The 18,747-nt window shown below is 34.8% G+C and overlaps 2 protein-coding genes across 2 annotated transcripts in view; both read left to right on the top strand.

Moving 5' to 3' along the window:
- Window positions 1-13,375, top strand: part of LOC140808943 (UDP-glycosyltransferase 91C1-like) — an 80,935-nt gene extending 67,560 nt beyond the window's left edge. The window contains exon 2 of the mRNA XM_073166337.1: window positions 13,326-13,375. The gene's annotated coding sequence lies outside the window, so the exon portion shown is untranslated. The remainder of the gene's footprint in view (window positions 1-13,325) is intronic.
- On the top strand, window positions 11,866-13,325 carry LOC140809055 (UDP-glycosyltransferase 91C1-like). Its single transcript, XM_073166522.1, has one exon. It carries the CDS (start codon window positions 11,910-11,912, stop codon window positions 13,323-13,325), a length of 1,416 nt encoding a protein of 471 aa, XP_073022623.1. The 5' UTR covers window positions 11,866-11,909.
- Window positions 13,376-18,747: the final 5,372 nt, after the last annotated feature.

The following is an 18,747-nucleotide window of genomic DNA, read 5'->3' as shown; positions in this document are numbered from 1 at the left end:
CTTATGCTATAATTCTTGTACTTAATAGGATTCTATAGAGTCATTAAAAGTCTATTAATATTTTGAATACCTATAGATTTTTGTAGAGTTTTTAAAAGTCAAGTTTGAATACATGACTTTTTAAAATTATACAAAAGTTTACATTGAATATCATAAACTTTTATGGAGTATATAAAAGTCTAGTTTGAATACCTCTAAACTTTTAAACTCCATAAAATTCATTAAAATTCTATAACCAATACACCCCTAAGACTACAAATAGATGATTCCAAAAATAATAATGCACAAATTCAAACTCAATGAATAACAAATAATATTAGACAATAAATTGGATACATATTGTGATTAAAAAATAAAAATAACAATAATGAACAATAAATTAAAAACAAGTCACAATGCATAACTCCGGATATGGACAATACACAACTCTTTTTAATAGAAGATTAGATTTAACGTAAAAAGAAGTAAACGAGAATCTACTCCCAACTCCGGATATGGACAATACACAACTCTTTATATAATATATATTGTTGAAATATTATTTAAAATGTGAAAAATATTTGTGTTGAAAATGTGAATGTTGAATGTTGAAAAATAGGTGTTGAATATTGAAAATTAGTGTGTGATGATGTAGGTAATGATGTATTTTATTTTTGGATTATGTGTAAAGATTTCCTATAAATAGATCTCTCATTTGTGAAGAAAATCACAATTGAGTAGAGAAAAAAATATTATAAAGTGTGTAGTTTGGTAAATTTTGAGTGTTTGAGATTTTTACTTTTTACCATAAATTTTTACTTTTTCACAACACGTTATCAGCACGAAGCTCTAAAAGTCCTACATATTTTTCCAAGCTCCAAACAGAAGAAAAAGGTAACAAAAGTAATTATATTTATTTTACTGTTATTTGTTTATTGTGTATTTATTTAATATACAATATAATGTTATTATTAGAAATAATAAAAATAAATTTTTCATAAACTTGTTATAAATCCTGGGAGGATGTTAAGACGACATCCCACACTCCCGGCAAGGGATACGACAAGTATAAAAGCCTATAAGGTTTTTAAACAAAATAAATTATGATAGTCGTTATAATATTATGATATGATATATATAATTATTTAAACATGTTTAATATTATATATACCATATTATTACCATAAAATTATACAAATACATACATTTATTCTTTTATTCACCAACGGTCATAAACGGTAACAAAACGGCTAGTTTTTGCCCTATAAATATGATCTCTCAAACTCATTCAATCACCTCAACTTTCTCTTCTTCTCTAAAAATTATTCTTCATCAAATTTTCGGAGAAAAAAGAAGATGGCTTTCGCAAGGTTATTTTTAATTATTTTAGTTATCATACTCACGAGTCTTGTATTTATCGGAGAATATCATCCTCGTGTGTTTTCTTTATTTTTACGAATACTTGTACTTGTTGTTTATCCATTACTTTGTATTGTAATATTCATTAACTAATAAAATGCATCGTGATTTTTAGTACCACCATGGCAAACTTGACAAAGCTCGAATTCATCGCTCTTGACATTACTGGGAAAAATTATATGCCATGGACTCTCGATGTAGAAATGCATCTTGAGTCATTAGGTCTAAATGAGACCATAAAAGAAAATGGCATATGCACATCACAAGAAAAGGCAAGAGCCATGATATTTTTGCGTCGACATCTCGACGATGGATTAAAATGTGAATATATGACTGAAAAAGATCCCATGGCTTTATGGAAGGGATTAAAAGAAAGATTCGAACATATAAGGGAAGTTATACTTCCGATCGCTAGGGATGAATGGAATACGTTAAGATTCCAAGACTTTAAAAAAGTCAGCGATTACAACTCGGCGATATATAGAATAATCTCGCAGTTGAAATTTTGTGGGCACGAGATTACAGAATTGGAAAAGCTTGAGAAAACATTTTCCACTTTTCACGCATCGAATATAACTCTACAACAACAATATAGAGTGCGTGGATTTTTTAGATATTCTGAACTTATCGCCTGTCTCCTTGTGGCGGAAAAGAATAACGAGCTATTAATGAGAAATCATCAGGCACGACCTACTGGTTCAACGGCATTTCCTGAAGCAAATGTCGTAAGCAAAAATGAATTTAAATCTGGCAACCAAAATCAAAGTTATAGACAAGATTTTGGTCGAGGACGAAATCGAGGTCGTGGTCGTGGACGTGGTCGGGGACGTGGAAATAGTCGTGGTCGTGGACGCGGCCGTGGTTTTGAAAATAATCGAGATAGTTACTTCAATAACTCATCTCAAAGGAACGTCCCAAATCATCCACCGAAAAGGCATCAAGAGAACATGAGTGTAAATGAAAATCACTCAAAAAGATTTGAAAGTTCTTGTTTCAGATGTGGTACTCCAGGACATTGGTCCCGTATTTGTCGAGCCCCTGAGCACCTTTGCAAACTTTATAAAGAATCAATAAAGGGGAAAGAAAAGGAGACCAACTTCGCTGAAAACAGTGAACCTTTGAGTAATTCAACTCATTTTGATGCTGGAGATTTTCTGATTGATTTCTCAGACAATGATCAATTTGCGGGTGGAATAAATATGTAAAACATTTTATTTTTCATGTAATTGTATGATAATATTTTATCGTGTGTTATATTTTGGCATATGTATTGTATTGTATTTTTATAAATGTATTGTCAGTAATTTTATTTCATTGTATATTTTTTTGAAGTTCAAATATGAAAAATACTATGAACAAAGATGAAGTTTGCATACCTGATAGTGGTTCAACGCACACTATCCTCCGAGATAAAAGATATTTCTTGGAACTAAAACCAACAAAAACAATGGTGAATACAATATCAGGTCCTGTAGACTTGATTAAAGGTTGTGGTAAAGCACAATTTTTGTTACCTAATGGTACAAAATTTTTGATCAATGATGCTTTATATTCACCACAATCGAAAAGAAATTTGTTGAGTTTTAATGATATATATTCCCATGGGTATGATACTCAAACAATGAATGAAGGGAATGAGAAATATATGTGTCTTACCACATATAAATCAGGAAAGAAATATGTAGTTGAAAAACTACCAATGCTACCTACTGGATTGCATTATACATATATAAGTCCAATTGAATCAAACATGGTAGTTGATAATTCTTCAATACTGATCAATTGGCATGATCGATTAGGACATCCTCGTTCAACAATGATGCGAAGAATTATAGAAAATACACATGGTCATCCATTGAAAGACCAGAAGATCTTTCAGAATAATAAGTTTCAATGTAAAGCATGTTCTCTCGGAAAACTTATTATAAGACCATCACCAACCAAAATCCAAACTGAATCACCAATGTTTTTTGAACGTATTCAGGGTGATATTTGTGGACCAATCCATCCACCATGTGGACCATTCAGATACTTTATGGTATTGATTGATGCCTCCAGCAGATGGTCACATGTATGTTTATTGTCAACTCGAAATATTGCATTTGCAAGATTACTTGCTCAAATAATAAAATTGAGGAATCAATTTCCCGATTATACAATCAAGAAAATTAGACTTGATAATGCTGGTGAATTTACTTCCCAGACTTTCAATGATTATTGTATGTCTATGGGAATCATTGTTGAGCATCCTGTTGCTCATGTACATACACAGAATGGATTGGCTGAATCATTGATTAAACGTCTGCAAATGATTGCTAGACCAATGATTATGAAAACAAAGCTCCATATTTCTATATGGGGACATGCAATTTTACATGCTGCTGCATTAATTCGTATCAGACCAAGTGCATTTCATAAATACTCCCCATTGCAGCTTGCATTTGGTAAAGAACCAGACATTTCTCATCTGAGAATTTTTGGATGTATGGTGTATGTGCCTATTGCACCACCACAACGAAAGAAAATGGGACCTCAGAGAAAGTTTGGAATTTATATCGGTTATGATAGTCCATCAATCATTCGATATCTTGAACCTCAGACAGGCGACGTGTTCACAGCACGTTTTGCTGATTGTCATTTTAATGAGGAAATCTTCCCAATGTTAGGGGGAGAACAGAAACATACCGAAAAGGAAATTACGTGGTATGTATCATCATTGTTACATATGGATCCAAGAACAAAACAATGTGAAAATGATGTACAACAAATTGTACACTTGCAAAGAATAGCAAATCAAATACCAGATGCATTTGCAGACACAAAAGGGGTAACTAAATCATATATACATGCTGCAAATGCCCCTGCTCGAATTGAAATTCCAAAGAAACAAATTGAAAATACTCATGATGTCATTAAACGCCTGAAGCGTGGAAGGCCAGTCGGTTCCAAGGATAAAAATCCTCGAAAAAGAAAATTCATAGAGAAACACGATGATCACAAAATAGAGAATGATGTTCCTGAAGAAACACATGATGATCACAAAATAGATAATGATGTTCCTGAAGAAACACATGATGATGAAAATGTTCTGTCAGAACCACAAACTGACGAGAATCGTGAAATATCTATCAATTACATTAATACTGGAAAAATATGGAACCGAAAAGATATAGAAGAAATTGATGATATATTTTCTTATAATGTGGCAATCGACATCATAAATGATAATGAAGATCATGAACCAAAATCTTTTGGTGAATGTAAAAATCGACAGGATTGGGTAAAATGGAAAGATGCTATCCAAGTTGAATTGGATTTGCTAAATAAACGTAATGTTTTTGGACCTATAGTCCTTACACCTGAAGGTGTAAAACCTGTTGGATACAAATGGGTTTTTATTCGAAAGCGAAATGAGAAAAATGAAATAGTAAGATATAAAGCTCGACTTGTTGCACAAGGTTTTTCTCAAAGGCCTGGAATTGATTATGAAGAAACGTATTCTCCCGTGATGGATGCAATTACGTTTCGGTATTTGATTAGCTTGGCGGTATCTGAAAATTTAGAAATGCGTCTTATGGATGTTGTTACAGCTTACTTATATGGATCACTTGATAGTAATATATATATGAAAATCCCTGAAGGATTTAAGATGCCTGAAGCACAAAGTTCAAAACCCAGGGAATGTTATTCTGTGAAATTACAAAGATCATTATATGGGTTAAAACAATCAGGTCGAATGTGGTATAATCGACTAAGTGATCACTTGATGAAAAAGGGATATATAAATAATTCAATATGCCCTTGTGTTTTCATTAAGAAAACAACATCCGGATGTGTAATTATTGCTGCATATGTTGATGATTTAAACATCATTGGAACGAATAAGGAAATTCAAGAAGTTGTGTCATACTTGAAGGAAGAATTTGAAATGAAGGATCTTGGAAAAACCAAGTATTGTCTAGGTTTACAAATTGAACAAAAAGAATGTTGAATGTTTGTTCACCAGACAAATTATACAGAAAAGATCCTTAAACGTTTTAATATGGATAAAGCAAATCCTTTAAGTACTCCAATGGTTGTTAGATCATTAAACATAGAAAAGGATCCATTCCGTCCATGTGAAGATGATGAAGATATTCTTGGTCCAGAAGTACCATATCTAAGTGCCATCGGTGCCCTTATGTACCTTACAAATTGTACAAGGCCTGATATATCTTTTGCCGTGAATCTGTTGGCAAGATTTAGCACATATCCAACAAAGAGACACTGGAACGGAATTAAACATATATTCCGTTATTTACGAGGAACGACAGACTTGGGACTTTTGTATTCAAAAGATGCTAATTCAAGTATGATTGGTTATGCTGATGCTGGATACTTATCTGATCCACACAAGGCACGTTCCCAAACTGGATATGTATTTACTCGTGGAGGCACTGCAATTTCTTGGCGTTCACAGAAACAAACGCTCATAACTACTTCATCAAATCATGCTGAGATTATTGCACTACATGAAGCAAGTCGTGAATGTGTGTGGTTAAAATCAATGACCCAACATATCCAAATCTCATGCGGATTATCATTCGATGAGAAACCTGTGATACTATATGAAGATAATGCTGCATGTGTTGCTCAAATGAAAGAAGGATACATAAAAAGCGACAGAACTAAACATATTCCTCCTAAGTTCTTCGCATTCACCAAGGAGCTTGAGAAGAATAAATGTATTGATGTTCGTCACATTCAATCAAGTGAAAACTCATCAGATCTCTTCACAAAGGCACTTCCTACGTCAATATTCAGAAAGCACATATATAATATTGGGATGCGCAATCTACGAAATTTGTGAAGAATTGTTCATGTCAACATCAGGGGGAGTTTACGTGACTGCACTCTTTTTCCCTTACTATGGTTTTTATCCCAATGGGTTTTTCCAAGTAAGGTTTTTAACGAGGCAGTACAAAACACGTAATGAAGACATCATCGTATCATGATCATCATCACAAGGGGGAGTGTTGAAATATTATTTAAAATGTGAAAAATATTTGTGTTGAAAATGTGAATGTTGAATGTTGAAAAATAGGTGTTGAATGTTGAAAAATAGTGTGTGATGATGTAGGTAATGATGTATTTTATTTTTGGATTATGTGTAAAGATTTCCTATAAATAGATCTCTCATTTGTGAAGAAAATCACAATTGAGTAGAGAAAAAAATATTATAAAGTGTGTAGTTTGGTAAATTTTGAGTGTTTGAGATTTTTACTTTTTACCATAAATTTTTACTTTTTCACAACATATATATATATATATATATATATATATATATATATATATATATGTTGTGAAAAAGTAAAAATTTCACGTTGTTACCATAAATTTTTTACTTTTTACCATAAATTTTTACTTTTTCACAACATATATATATATATATATATATATATATATATATATATATATATATATATATATATATATATATATATATATATATATATATAATCTTCAATCATTCATATTTACTTGTATTTTCGGTACGTTGTTGCTGTAATAATTGTTTTTTTTAGAGTAATCGAAACGTGGTGTTTGAGCTATTGTACAGTTTAAAAAAGATTTGACTTGCACCGCTACCATCAACTATCATTTTTGGTAAACCGACAAACACTCGATCGTACAATTAATATCAAAATTCAAGAAACCTTGTCGTGTTCTAATTCAATATTTATATTTTGACCATACTCCGATGAGCTTTTTTATGTTTATTTTGAAAAGACATCCTCGTCGATGTCACGATAATTTTAGGATGCATAAGAAATATGCTTATGTGCATTATTGGTCACCAATTATGGCCTTAAACCAATGAGATCTGTCATGGATGAAGAGCGGTTGACAATGTTTATGTTGATAGTTGGTGTAAGGGAAGGTAATAAACAACTACAATAGACTTTTCAAAGGTCTGGTTTCACAATTAGCAAGTTATTTTGTGAGGGCCCGTGCTCCTGATTAATTTTTAATTATAAACGACCAGGATTTATAAGCGTAAACAGTGAAAACGAGTAATAAATCTTCCATTTTGGGCTTACAGAAATTTTGGTATGACCTCTCCATAAATAAGACATATCAAAAAAATCAAAACAACACAACAAAACATTTATACTCGAAAATAGAGTCCAATAAACCAAACAGAATACCAATCGCATGCAAAGTCGGCCATGCTCGATCACACCAAATAAGATCCAACATTCAAGAATACAACTTTACAAATACACGAGGCATCTGTTCGGAAAATAATTCAATATATTGTATAAATATTTGGAGACTCCCAACTCAAACCGAATTACTGGGCTCCACTGACATACGCTCTACCAGCTGCATCAGAACCACCTGTAAAACCTGCTATGGAATCACAGAACAAAACATAGCATCCCTGAGGGACGGAGGTCAAACCTGGTATGAAGATCAAATAAATTACAAAGGTGTGATGTGTCAAATATGCCCTCGGCCCTACACATCGCAATGCATGTTGGATACCAAATAATCTCGAATATCAAACACTATCTAAAGAAACAATGGCAACAATTGTGGCCACATGTGCCAGAAACAAATTCGATCATCTTGATATCCCGTAACTCAAAATCCCATATTTCATCGGAAGACATCAGAAATAAATTCGATCATCTTGACACTAAAAATGGCCCAAAACCAGAAACCATAAAAAATAAATTTTGTAACAGATTCATGTTCAACACTTATGAGTATAAAATCCATATCTAACTCAATATTGACTCAAATCAATATCCGCCAATTGGAAATGAAAGACAACTCAAATATATAAGTTTTTCTAGAAGAAACCATTTTCAGAATTTCAGTATATTAATCCCAAAATTAACAAGAACACGCTACTACTCACGCAATTCATGGGCAGAAGTCTGTAACTGAGCAGTTTCAGTAAAACAAGCATAACTATTTCAATTCGTAATGGAATTTAACGATTCTTGTCTCATTACGAAGAGAACACATAGCTCTACAACTCCATTTTTCTAGCGGCTATAGAAAGCTAACAAATAAATCTATAAGTTTTATTTGAACCACAAGTCGAGATTCTTAGTGCACAACACACATAAACCCGAACATCCGAAGCAAAGGCTACAACTCGTAACAAAACCTAAAATCTACTTCTGCGAACAAAATTGAAACCAAGGCTTAGATATTACCTTCAAAAGCTTCCTATGAACTGAAATGAAGCAAGAAACTAAACACCCTAACGAACCAAGAAAAATGGCAAGCAATAAGCTGGAGGTTTAGTGAGGAAGCAAGGCGCAGGAAAAGAGCGCAGGAAAAGAGAAACGTGAGGCTGGGCTTGGGGGAATGAGTTTCCTTCTTATCCAAATATATACTAATAACACATATATAAATATATACATGATATTTATTATTTAATATTTAGCAAAAATGCTAAATGTGACCCGGTCAAAAAATTTACAACTCCTGAGTGCTAAAAAACTCCGATATGTATTTTAATATCGTCTATAATTTTAATATTTTTTAATACATATTTTTAACACTCAATTAAATTGTTTTGGCTTAATTATTTTAATTTAGCACTTTAAAATAATTATTTCTAATTCTTACCAAATATTGAATAATTAAATTGGGTTCTCACATTTCTCCCCTCCTAAAAAATAATTTCGTCCTCGAAATATAGCATACACAACAGTAATCCACAAAGTGGTTAAAACGTTTACCACCGATACTATATAGAAAAATCTGAGTACGTGGAATTATTCATCATATTTTCAAACAAGTGTGGTCACTCTTGACGCATTCTAGCCTCTAACTTTCATGTAGCTTCTTCTCTCCCATGCCTAGTCCACTGCACCATGACCAAAGGAATCGTCTTGTTCTTGATTTGATTTTATTTGCGATCAAGAATTTGAACTAGATGCTCAACATAACTTATGGAACTATCTAACTCCACATCCTCGGTACTCAAAACTCTCTAGTATTTTATTATATAACCATTGTAAACACGAGTTAGAATAATTATTCTTGAGTTTTAATACATTTTGTGTGTTTTTCTCTCGATTTCAAAGCTTGGCTTTGCATACACCTTTGCGTGTTTCTTAAAACATATTTATCAAAGTTTATTACTTTGTGGCGTTTGTTGATTGTTCTTCACTCGGATTGTCAAAAACGAGTTTTTTGAAGGTTTTTTTGAATTTTGATAGTTTATCTCGTTAATATTTGTTGCTAAATTCTTTGTGATTTAGAGGTGAATATTACAACCTTACTTGTTCAAAAAGATCGAGACAACACAGCCGTTTCTTTGTCTCATCGAATCGAGGATATGACTTCGTTTTCGAGTGCGTTTTCTTTTCGTGGTCGAAGAATCACATCATAGTGGGTCTAAGATATTTGGACAGTCGGCTATAGAGCAAGCGAGAGATCGTTAGAGTAGGTATCTAGCGAGCCAATTTGTGGCTTGAGCTTTATTAACTACAATGTAAAAACAATCTTTATTCCAATAATTTTTATATATTTATCATATTATAACATTTACTTTATCTGTATACCTATAAAAGCTACATTGATAAATCTTCAAATATATAATAGGTCACATGATGTCTGCCTCTCAACGTAAACTCATGAAGCTCATTAGAAAGTGTACCACATATTTTAAACAGATTCCTAGTCGAATCAGCAACCTAAAATAAGGATAATAGTCGTTTGAGTTTGAGACTAAAAATTGTGATGTAAACTTCATGTTTCATTGATAAGGGCATAAAGATGCTCTTTCATACAGATGAGTTATCATATGATCATGCATTGAACAACCCTCTCCTGGACTGTTCAAGTCGTTATCACTTGTCGAGTGTGATAATCTGTAGTTATGGTTGTACACCATTAGTCTTTTGACTCGATAATGTGTAGAGGATCTACGTACTAGCGTGTACTTTGATCCGTTTACCGACTCCATTGAGAATCATCATGTGACGAGGTTGAGTGTATTTTTTAAATACCTATGAGCAAATACGTTGTAGTCGGGGATTCACCGTTTGCCTATGGATGAAGATATCCTATGTGATCTGATTAGTTAATGATACAAGGAATCTCTGATCAGAGTATGACATGTGTATTTTGAAAATGTGTTTTATCAGCTGCACATATCATATCACTATTATTACTCAAAGATTTATCAGGTTATTATTGAATTCATATGCTTATCTCAATATATCAATGGTTGCAGATGTGTTTATAAAGATAAGTATATAAGATAAATATATCATACATTATCAAAATTTGCTTAATACATGATATAATGATAAGAGTAGATCTCTTGTGAGACGATCTCACGAATCTTTATCTGTGAGACAGGTCAACCCTGCCGATGTTCACAATAAAAGTAATACTTTTAGCATAAAAAGTAATATTTTTTCATGGATGACCCAAATAAGAGATCCGTCTCACAAAATACGACTCATGAGATCGTCTCACACAAATTTTTGCTTAATGATAATATCATAATTTTAGTTAATGTGAAGTAAGAGTCTTAATGATACTGTGATTAGAATTTTAGTAACATAAAACTTGTATATTTTTAATAAATATGTTATCAAAGATCAAAAAGAATAATACTAAGATAACACAAAATACACAGCTAAACCTATCCTCCTCTGTCAATACAACTCTCGGCCACTTCAATTTTTTAACAAAAAAATTCGGCTGTGTTATTCCATACATGCACCCCGTTGCCCCCGCACCGACTCCTAATTTCTGAAATTCAGATGTCATATTTTCAACGTGAAAATTGTTAGAGATTTCTAGTGCAATCTAAATAAGAAACACAGTCTCTGATCGTGAACTTAATTTGACGATCAAAGGAAATAAATCCGTTTGAAAAGATATACAAGAAGTAGTATCTTCTTTGAAAATCCTGAATAATTTGATGTCCAAAGTTATCTACAAGAATGTAATAATTCTAAAAATACTATGGATTTTTAAGTTTATACGACGCTCAAGAAAATTATCGAGCGTCGAAACTAAAATTTGAAACTTACACTGCGTCTTCGATACGATAAAATGATACTCAAACAATTATATATTAACTAATTAATTATATGTTTGGAGTAATTCCATGTCTATAACTAAATTATACAACAATTCTCAATATATTAAAAATTCAAAACAAAATTTTATATATCAAAATTTCATAATAAATTCAATACAAAATTTTATTAAATAATAATAAAATATTATGATATTTATACAGTGTATTTATTGTTATTATTATAATATTTAATATATATCATCAAATCTTGTTTTTTTGTCTTCCCCAAAGATTTGATTGATTTTTATATACGCTGAATGATTGATAGTTTCTTTTTTAATGCACGATCTTCAAAAAAACATAATGTCATATTAAACCGCGTGATTGTCTCACCGGGACGGATAATGTTGGAGTACTAGTGCTGCATCCACAAGCTAGCGATCGAAAGCAAACCTCAAGTTCAACAATGGCTGATGATCGGAAGCTACACATTGTGATGTTCCCATGGCTGGCTTTTGGGCACATCATTCCGTTCTTCGAGCTCTCCCAAGCCATAGCTCGAAAGGGTCACAAAATCTCCTTCATTTCTACCCCACGAAATATCGATCGCCTCCCAAAACTCCGTCCAAATGTAGCATCTTCCATAACTTTCGTCAAAATCCCATTACCCCTAGTTGAAGGACTCCCGGAGAACGCAGAGGCCACAATGGATGTCGGAAATGAAGAGGTTGACTTTCTGAAAAAAGCTCACGACTTGATGGAGCCTGCTGTGGCTCTGTTTCTGACGAATTCCCGGGCAGACGCCGTTGTTTACGATTTTTCTGCTCATTGGCTGCCTCAGATTGCGACCGATCTTGGTATTTTGCGAGTCATGTTTTGGATTGTCCAAGCTTGGGCCTTGGCTTGGTTGGGGAAAGCCGAGGGTTTTATAAATGGGTTCGAGGGCAGGAGGAGGCCAGAAGACTTCATGTTTGCTCCAGAATGGGTCACATTTCATACCAAGGTGGCATGGAAATACCACGAAGCCAAAGAAATCCTTAGTTTAAGCGAACCCAACGGTTCGGGCTTCGCCGATGGGTATCGGGCGGGCGTTGCGTTGTTGAAATCTGATGCAATAATAATGCGACACTGCAATGAGTTTGACACCGAGTGGTTCAATCTGCTGCCTAATCTTTATCCACAAGAAGTGATCCCAATCGGATTCTTGCCACCCCATGTACAAGAAACCAAGGAAGATGATTCCGAAACGTCGTGGATTTCAATCAAAGAGTGGCTCGATAAACAAACCAAAGGCTCTGTTCTGTACATTGCATTTGGAACAGAAGTAACGCCGAATCAAGATCAACTCGACGAACTAGCTCACGGGCTCGAACTATCTCAAGTTCCTTTCCTTTGGGTTTTCCGAAGGCCGGCGTTGTCAAGGAGGGACAAGATACACCTACCCGAGGGATTCGAGGAGAGAGTAAAGGGACGAGGGCTTGTTTGGATAGATTGGGCACCACAGGTGAAGATACTTAAGCATGATTCGGTTGGTGCATTCTTGACTCACTGTGGAACCACTTCGACGTTCGAGGCGCTCATGTACGGCTTACCCCTGGTTATGCTACCATTGTTGGGGGATCTGTGGATGAACGCTAGGATTTTAGAGGAAAAGCAGATAGGTATGGAAATACAACGTAACGACGAAGACGGATCGTTCACAAGAGATTCGGTAGCGCAGTGTATAAGAATGGTGATGGTTGAAGATGTTGGGCAGAAATTTAGGGACAAAGCAAAGGAAGCAAGTGCAGTTCTTGGTGAGCGAGAGATACATGATGGATACCTAGACAAATTCACGGAGTATCTTCTCACACGTAAATGTTGTAGTCTTTCTAAAAACTAGCGACCGTGTCGTGTGTAATGAAATAAATAAGTATTTATTATGTTTGTTAATTTTTATAGATTTAAGATAATTCAAAAAATGACATATTAGACCATAGAAATCAGGGATCTAAATTGATGGACGTATGAATTAAAACTCCCATGGATGAGAATCTTCCGGTTTTCGATTTTATTTCTTCAATAAATGCAACAAATTTTGTGAAAAGATGAAATAAAACATAAGTAATACATTTCTGTTGGGGTTATCTTCTTATTTAGGCCCAAAACTTAAGCAAGCCAAGGAAGAGGAATAAAAGAAGTAGATAAAATAAAAAAGCTCATTAATTCAAAATTGATTTGAATATATCAAATGATGTATAGATACGAGGAGATCATGAGAAAGAAACATGGACAGATCGTGAGTCATGGAGAAATTGGAAAAAAAACCACATAGTAGAGAGAAGAAAAAAAGGACATCGGCCAAAACAATACACACACAATCTCTCGCACAAATTCTAGCAAACTCCCAGCAGAATTATCATAGCTTTATTCAATCGTTTTCATTCCAGATTTCAGTAGTTCAAGTCATCTTCTTTTATATTTCAGCAACATTATTTAGTATATGTCAATATTTTGTGAATTTCTACATTTTATTGAAAATATAGATCATGTTAGGAATTAGTCTCTCAATTTCCAGTAGTGTTTCTCTAGTTTTCTTTGTTTATGGAATAATATTTGTTTAGGATATTATAATGGACGGTAAAATTTAGTATCCACAATCGTTGTTTTTTTGGAATTAGATTTTTTAATATATATATCAATTTTACATAAATTGGTGCATATGTGTACCTGACACGCTCGTGAATCAAACTATTGTGCAAACAATTTTTGGCACGCCTAGAGTGACACCATTATGCCGCCAAGAAGGAAAGAAATCGTCAACCAAGGGCATGAGGAGTCTCTACCAAACCAAGAAGAGTTTCAAGCTCCACTGACAGAACATGTTGCTGAAGAGTCGATCTGGGAGTTGGATTTGCATACAAGATGTATTCCAAAGGTATATGATCATATTTCAAACCGTTTGGTTGAAGAGTTGATTACGATGAAAATTGAAGATATATCACAAGCACTGTCCAAGGCTATGTCTGATTGATTGAAAATAGTCTTGGATAAACCAAATCAGTCAAACAATAAAGAGCAGAATGCAAGTGAAAAATAAAGCAATAAAGTCCATGAATTTGAACAGGGAGTAGGAAACTCAAGAGCTGTTGATCCCCACTGCCCAGATTTCACTCTCCCAAATCAGCCAAAGAAGAGATATACACACCTCATAGGAAAGAAGAGACCTTAGGGGGGGAGCCTAGCCATATTTTCTGCTCATGGAGTGGGGAGCTCGAAACAACCTGTTACTCAAGTGTACAGAGCGACAAATCCTTTGTACCAACCAGGAGCTTATGATGACATGTCACACATAGATTATCAAGGAGTGGACGGGGGGCTTCCCAAGAGGTAATGTTGGTGGTTTTAACACAGGGTTTCAAGCTCGGGGGGCAAATTATTATCATTACCCATTCCCAGCTCGGAACATCCACGTTATTGTTCTAGAATTGGTGAGAGAAACTATTCAAGAGCTATACGGGATGGCCTTGGGGCAAATAGGCCTCCCAGAGTTCCAAAAACCCTACCAGAATACATAGACATGAATAACCCGTATCCAAGGGATTATAGAGTTCATTATCTCAACCTATTTTCTGGAGAGGATGGCCAGTTCAGCATGGAACACATAGCCAGATTTACTATCCGGTGCGGGGAGCTAGCCAACTTGGAGGACTTTACCAACTTAAGTTTGCGATTATTCCAAAATTCTCTCACACATGGGACACCATTTTCTTGGTATGCTTCACTCACTAGAAATTTAGTGTTGAATTGGCAAGAAATAGGAAAAAAATTTCACACTCAATTTTATAGAACAAAACCAAAGGTATGTATTGCTGATTTTTCTAGAAGCACTCAAAAGAAATGAGAATTTGTGGAGTCGTTTATCGATAGGCTCAAAAATATGAAAAATAGATACAATGTGTTCTTACCTGAGACCGAGTTCATGAAGATGGCACAAAATGGTTTGGATTTTGAATTGAGGAAGAAATTCCAAAACATGAAGTTCAGGAATTTCTTTGAGTTGGCTGCCAAAGTTGATGGATATGCAGAAGGTCTGTTATGGGAGGATTCATACAAAAAGAAAACTACTATGGGGTCTTATTATCAGGAGGTTGAGGATGTTACATTGGTTGAGATCTGACTGGTTGGTTCATGTACAATTCCTCTACTAAAAAAGAAACTGACAGAACTAGAGAAGAAAAGTAGCCCCGCCCCCAACTCCCCAAGGAATGCAATACAATTTTGATGTATCAAAGACTGATGAAGCTTTTGAATTTCTGGTAAAAGAAAAATTCATCACTTTTTCACCAGATCACAAAGTGTAATCCAAAGAAGAGCTGAAGGGTCAAGAATATTGTAAGTATTATAACTGATATAATCATGCCACTAAGTTTTGTTGGGCTTTCAAGAATATTTTGCAGGGCAGAATTAACAAGGGAGTATTGAAGTTTCTTGACAAACTAGAGTTCATGGTGGTAGATGATGATCCATTTCCCTCTAAGCTTTTATTAATGTAAACGTGATAGATTTGAGGGATCTTCTTGACAAGAAGAGAAGCCAGACCCTTGGAGTGACAGATAGAAGGATTAAGAAATGCTGGATCCCAAGGGGACAAATGTTTGAAACTACTGGAAAGTATAGTGTTGATCAATTTAGATCAGTTCAACAGCGATTCTCCAGAAATGTAGTTGGATCCCTGACCTCCAGGACGAGGAACCAACATTTCTTCGAGAGTCCAGTGCCTAAGTATCAATGGTTTAAGGGGAGTCATCTCACCATAAGCACCAAAGATACTCGGATAGGAGAAACACATACGGAGTTGAATTGCAAAGGATGGAAATGAGGGAAAAATCAGCTGATCATGATAGAGAGCGGCGTGTGGATGAAGCTTCAAAAAGAGAAATGATTGAGGGCAGGGGAGCAAAGACCAGGTACGTCCTTCCTATCGGATGCGAGTTTACTAAGTCCTAGAGTGTGGCCCAACACAAAAATTTATGTAGGTCACTTACTAGGAATCATAAAAGGTAGTTGAGAGAAAGAGCTGCTGTAAAAAAATTGGAGCCCACTAAGCTGGAAAATTGACCCACAATTGGTATTCTAGTCATTGAAGATCATGCAGGGAGTAGGTCCAAGTTTGGTATATTAGCTACTGAAGATAAGTTAGTGGACGATGACGATGATTTATTAAGTGAGGATGATGATCAAAGAAGCAAAACAATCAAATTTTGTGTGAGAAAGTTTCACATCACTGTGGATAATGCCACTGGAGTAGTGATACATCCAGATATGTTTAAAATGGTGGAAAAGGAGAATGAGGAGTTGATGCTCAAAGAATACGTGCAAAAGAAAGGACGTGCAAATAAACTCCTCGAAGGAAGTTCAAGAGTGAATATCAATGAAGATCACCCAAACAGGCCCAAACAAGTGATACTCAAGAAGCGTACACCAGCGATGACCAAGAACATAAGATCGTTGTACATCAAAGCTCGTGTAAATGGGAAGTCAATGTTTAGGGTGTTGATTGACAATGGCATAGCTGTGAATGTCCTGTCGGGGAAACCACCGAGAACATTGAAGTATTCCCCGCTAATGTTACTGTGGGGAGTATGTCATCTTTGTGTGCATTTTTCGTAGTAAACTCGTCCGCCAACTTCCAAGCATTATTTTTAAAAGAAACAAGGCCAACCAATGGCCAAATCCTCATAAATGCAACTTCCGACTGCAAAGATCAATATCACAAGAGAATCACAAAAGCTCATATACAACGAGTTGAGCATTAAGTTTCAAGGGTAAGACATGAAACACTATCTGCCATGTTTTAGAACTCAACCTGTACTATCATCACTACAAATATGAGATTCTATATAGATAGATGGATGTAGATTATATCATACCAAGGATCTGTGGAAGCTGAAAAACAGAGTAGTTTCACACCACAAATGGATCTTGAAGGCAGTAACTAATGCTAAATTGACTCAAAATACAATTGTGCGAAGAGTTATTTGCAGCGGCAAGAAAATTATTAAAATCAGTAAGTTATAAGAATGGTCAAGTGACATAATTCCTGAATCCAAATGACCATAGAAGTGGACTTTCTGGACATGACATACAAGTAAAACAATCAAAGATCAAGCAAAAAGCATTTACAGATAGAAGTTAATCATACAGCTGTCAAAATTCACCATAAAAAATGGGTAGCTAGCTGATGAGTGGCAGCGACCATCACCACAGTAGCGATGAGTGGCGACTGACTGAATCTAAGATGGGGCAAGCATGGTAGCAGAGTGTCAAATGACCAGAGAAAATGCATTTCTGGCTTGGGTCGCAAAATTATGGATCACAGTAGCTACACGACAAACGATAGGAGCTTGGTCGAAGCAAGGATTGAGATGGCTAGTCGGGTTGCAGGCGGCGTGACAGTATACTGGTGAGCATAATATTTGGGTAAATGATTTGTCGATGACGTCCATGTAGTGTGTTCCGGAACGATGATATCAATATTTGGCTTGGACTCTTGGAAGAAAATAATGAGGAGGAAGAATAAGAAAGCGGGAAACTAAAATTTTGAATGTGATTGTTTTTCCAAAGTTTTGAACTCAATTTTTGAAAGCAAAATGGGGCTTCACGGGCTTGACTAAAAAAAATGGATTAAGGATTTATTAACAAGCATTTTTGCCCAATGAGGCAATGCTTCTGGGAGGTATTTTTTGAAGCTATATTTTTATTTAGGCCCAAAGTTGGACAAGCCCAAAACTTAATCAAGCCCAGGAAGAGGAATAAAATAAGCAGATAAAATAAGAAATCCATTAATTCAAAATTGGTTTGCATAGATCAAATGACATGCAGATATGAGGAGATCATGGAAACGAAACATGGGCAAATCGTGAGTCATGGAGAAAGTGAGAAAAAAAACGCATAATAAAGATAATATAAGGAGGGCATCGGCCAAAACAATACACACACAATCTTTCGCACAAATTCTGGCAAACTCTCTGCGGAACTCTCATAGCTTTAGTCGACTGTTTTCATTATAGATTTCAGTTTATATTTCAGTTATCTAGTATATGTCAATATTTTGTAAATTTCTACAATTTTGAAATGGAGAGATTGGACTTTTGAAATGTCATTCTAGCATAAAAAAGTAATGTTACAAAGGAACGATGAAATGAAGAAGAGGGAAGTTGAGATTGAGTGTGTTAAATGGGACGATTCAGTTTATGAAATTGAGGGAGTCAGAGAATTGAAAAATATCGAATTCTACTTACGTGTTTGAATTAGAAAATGTG

Source organism: Primulina eburnea, chromosome 13, assembly GCF_022965805.1.
Source record: "Primulina eburnea isolate SZY01 chromosome 13, ASM2296580v1, whole genome shotgun sequence".
Lineage (NCBI taxonomy): Eukaryota > Viridiplantae > Streptophyta > Magnoliopsida > Lamiales > Gesneriaceae > Primulina > Primulina eburnea.
The sequence above is the reverse complement of the archived record's forward strand: the minus strand, read 5'-3'. Positions and strand labels throughout refer to the sequence as shown.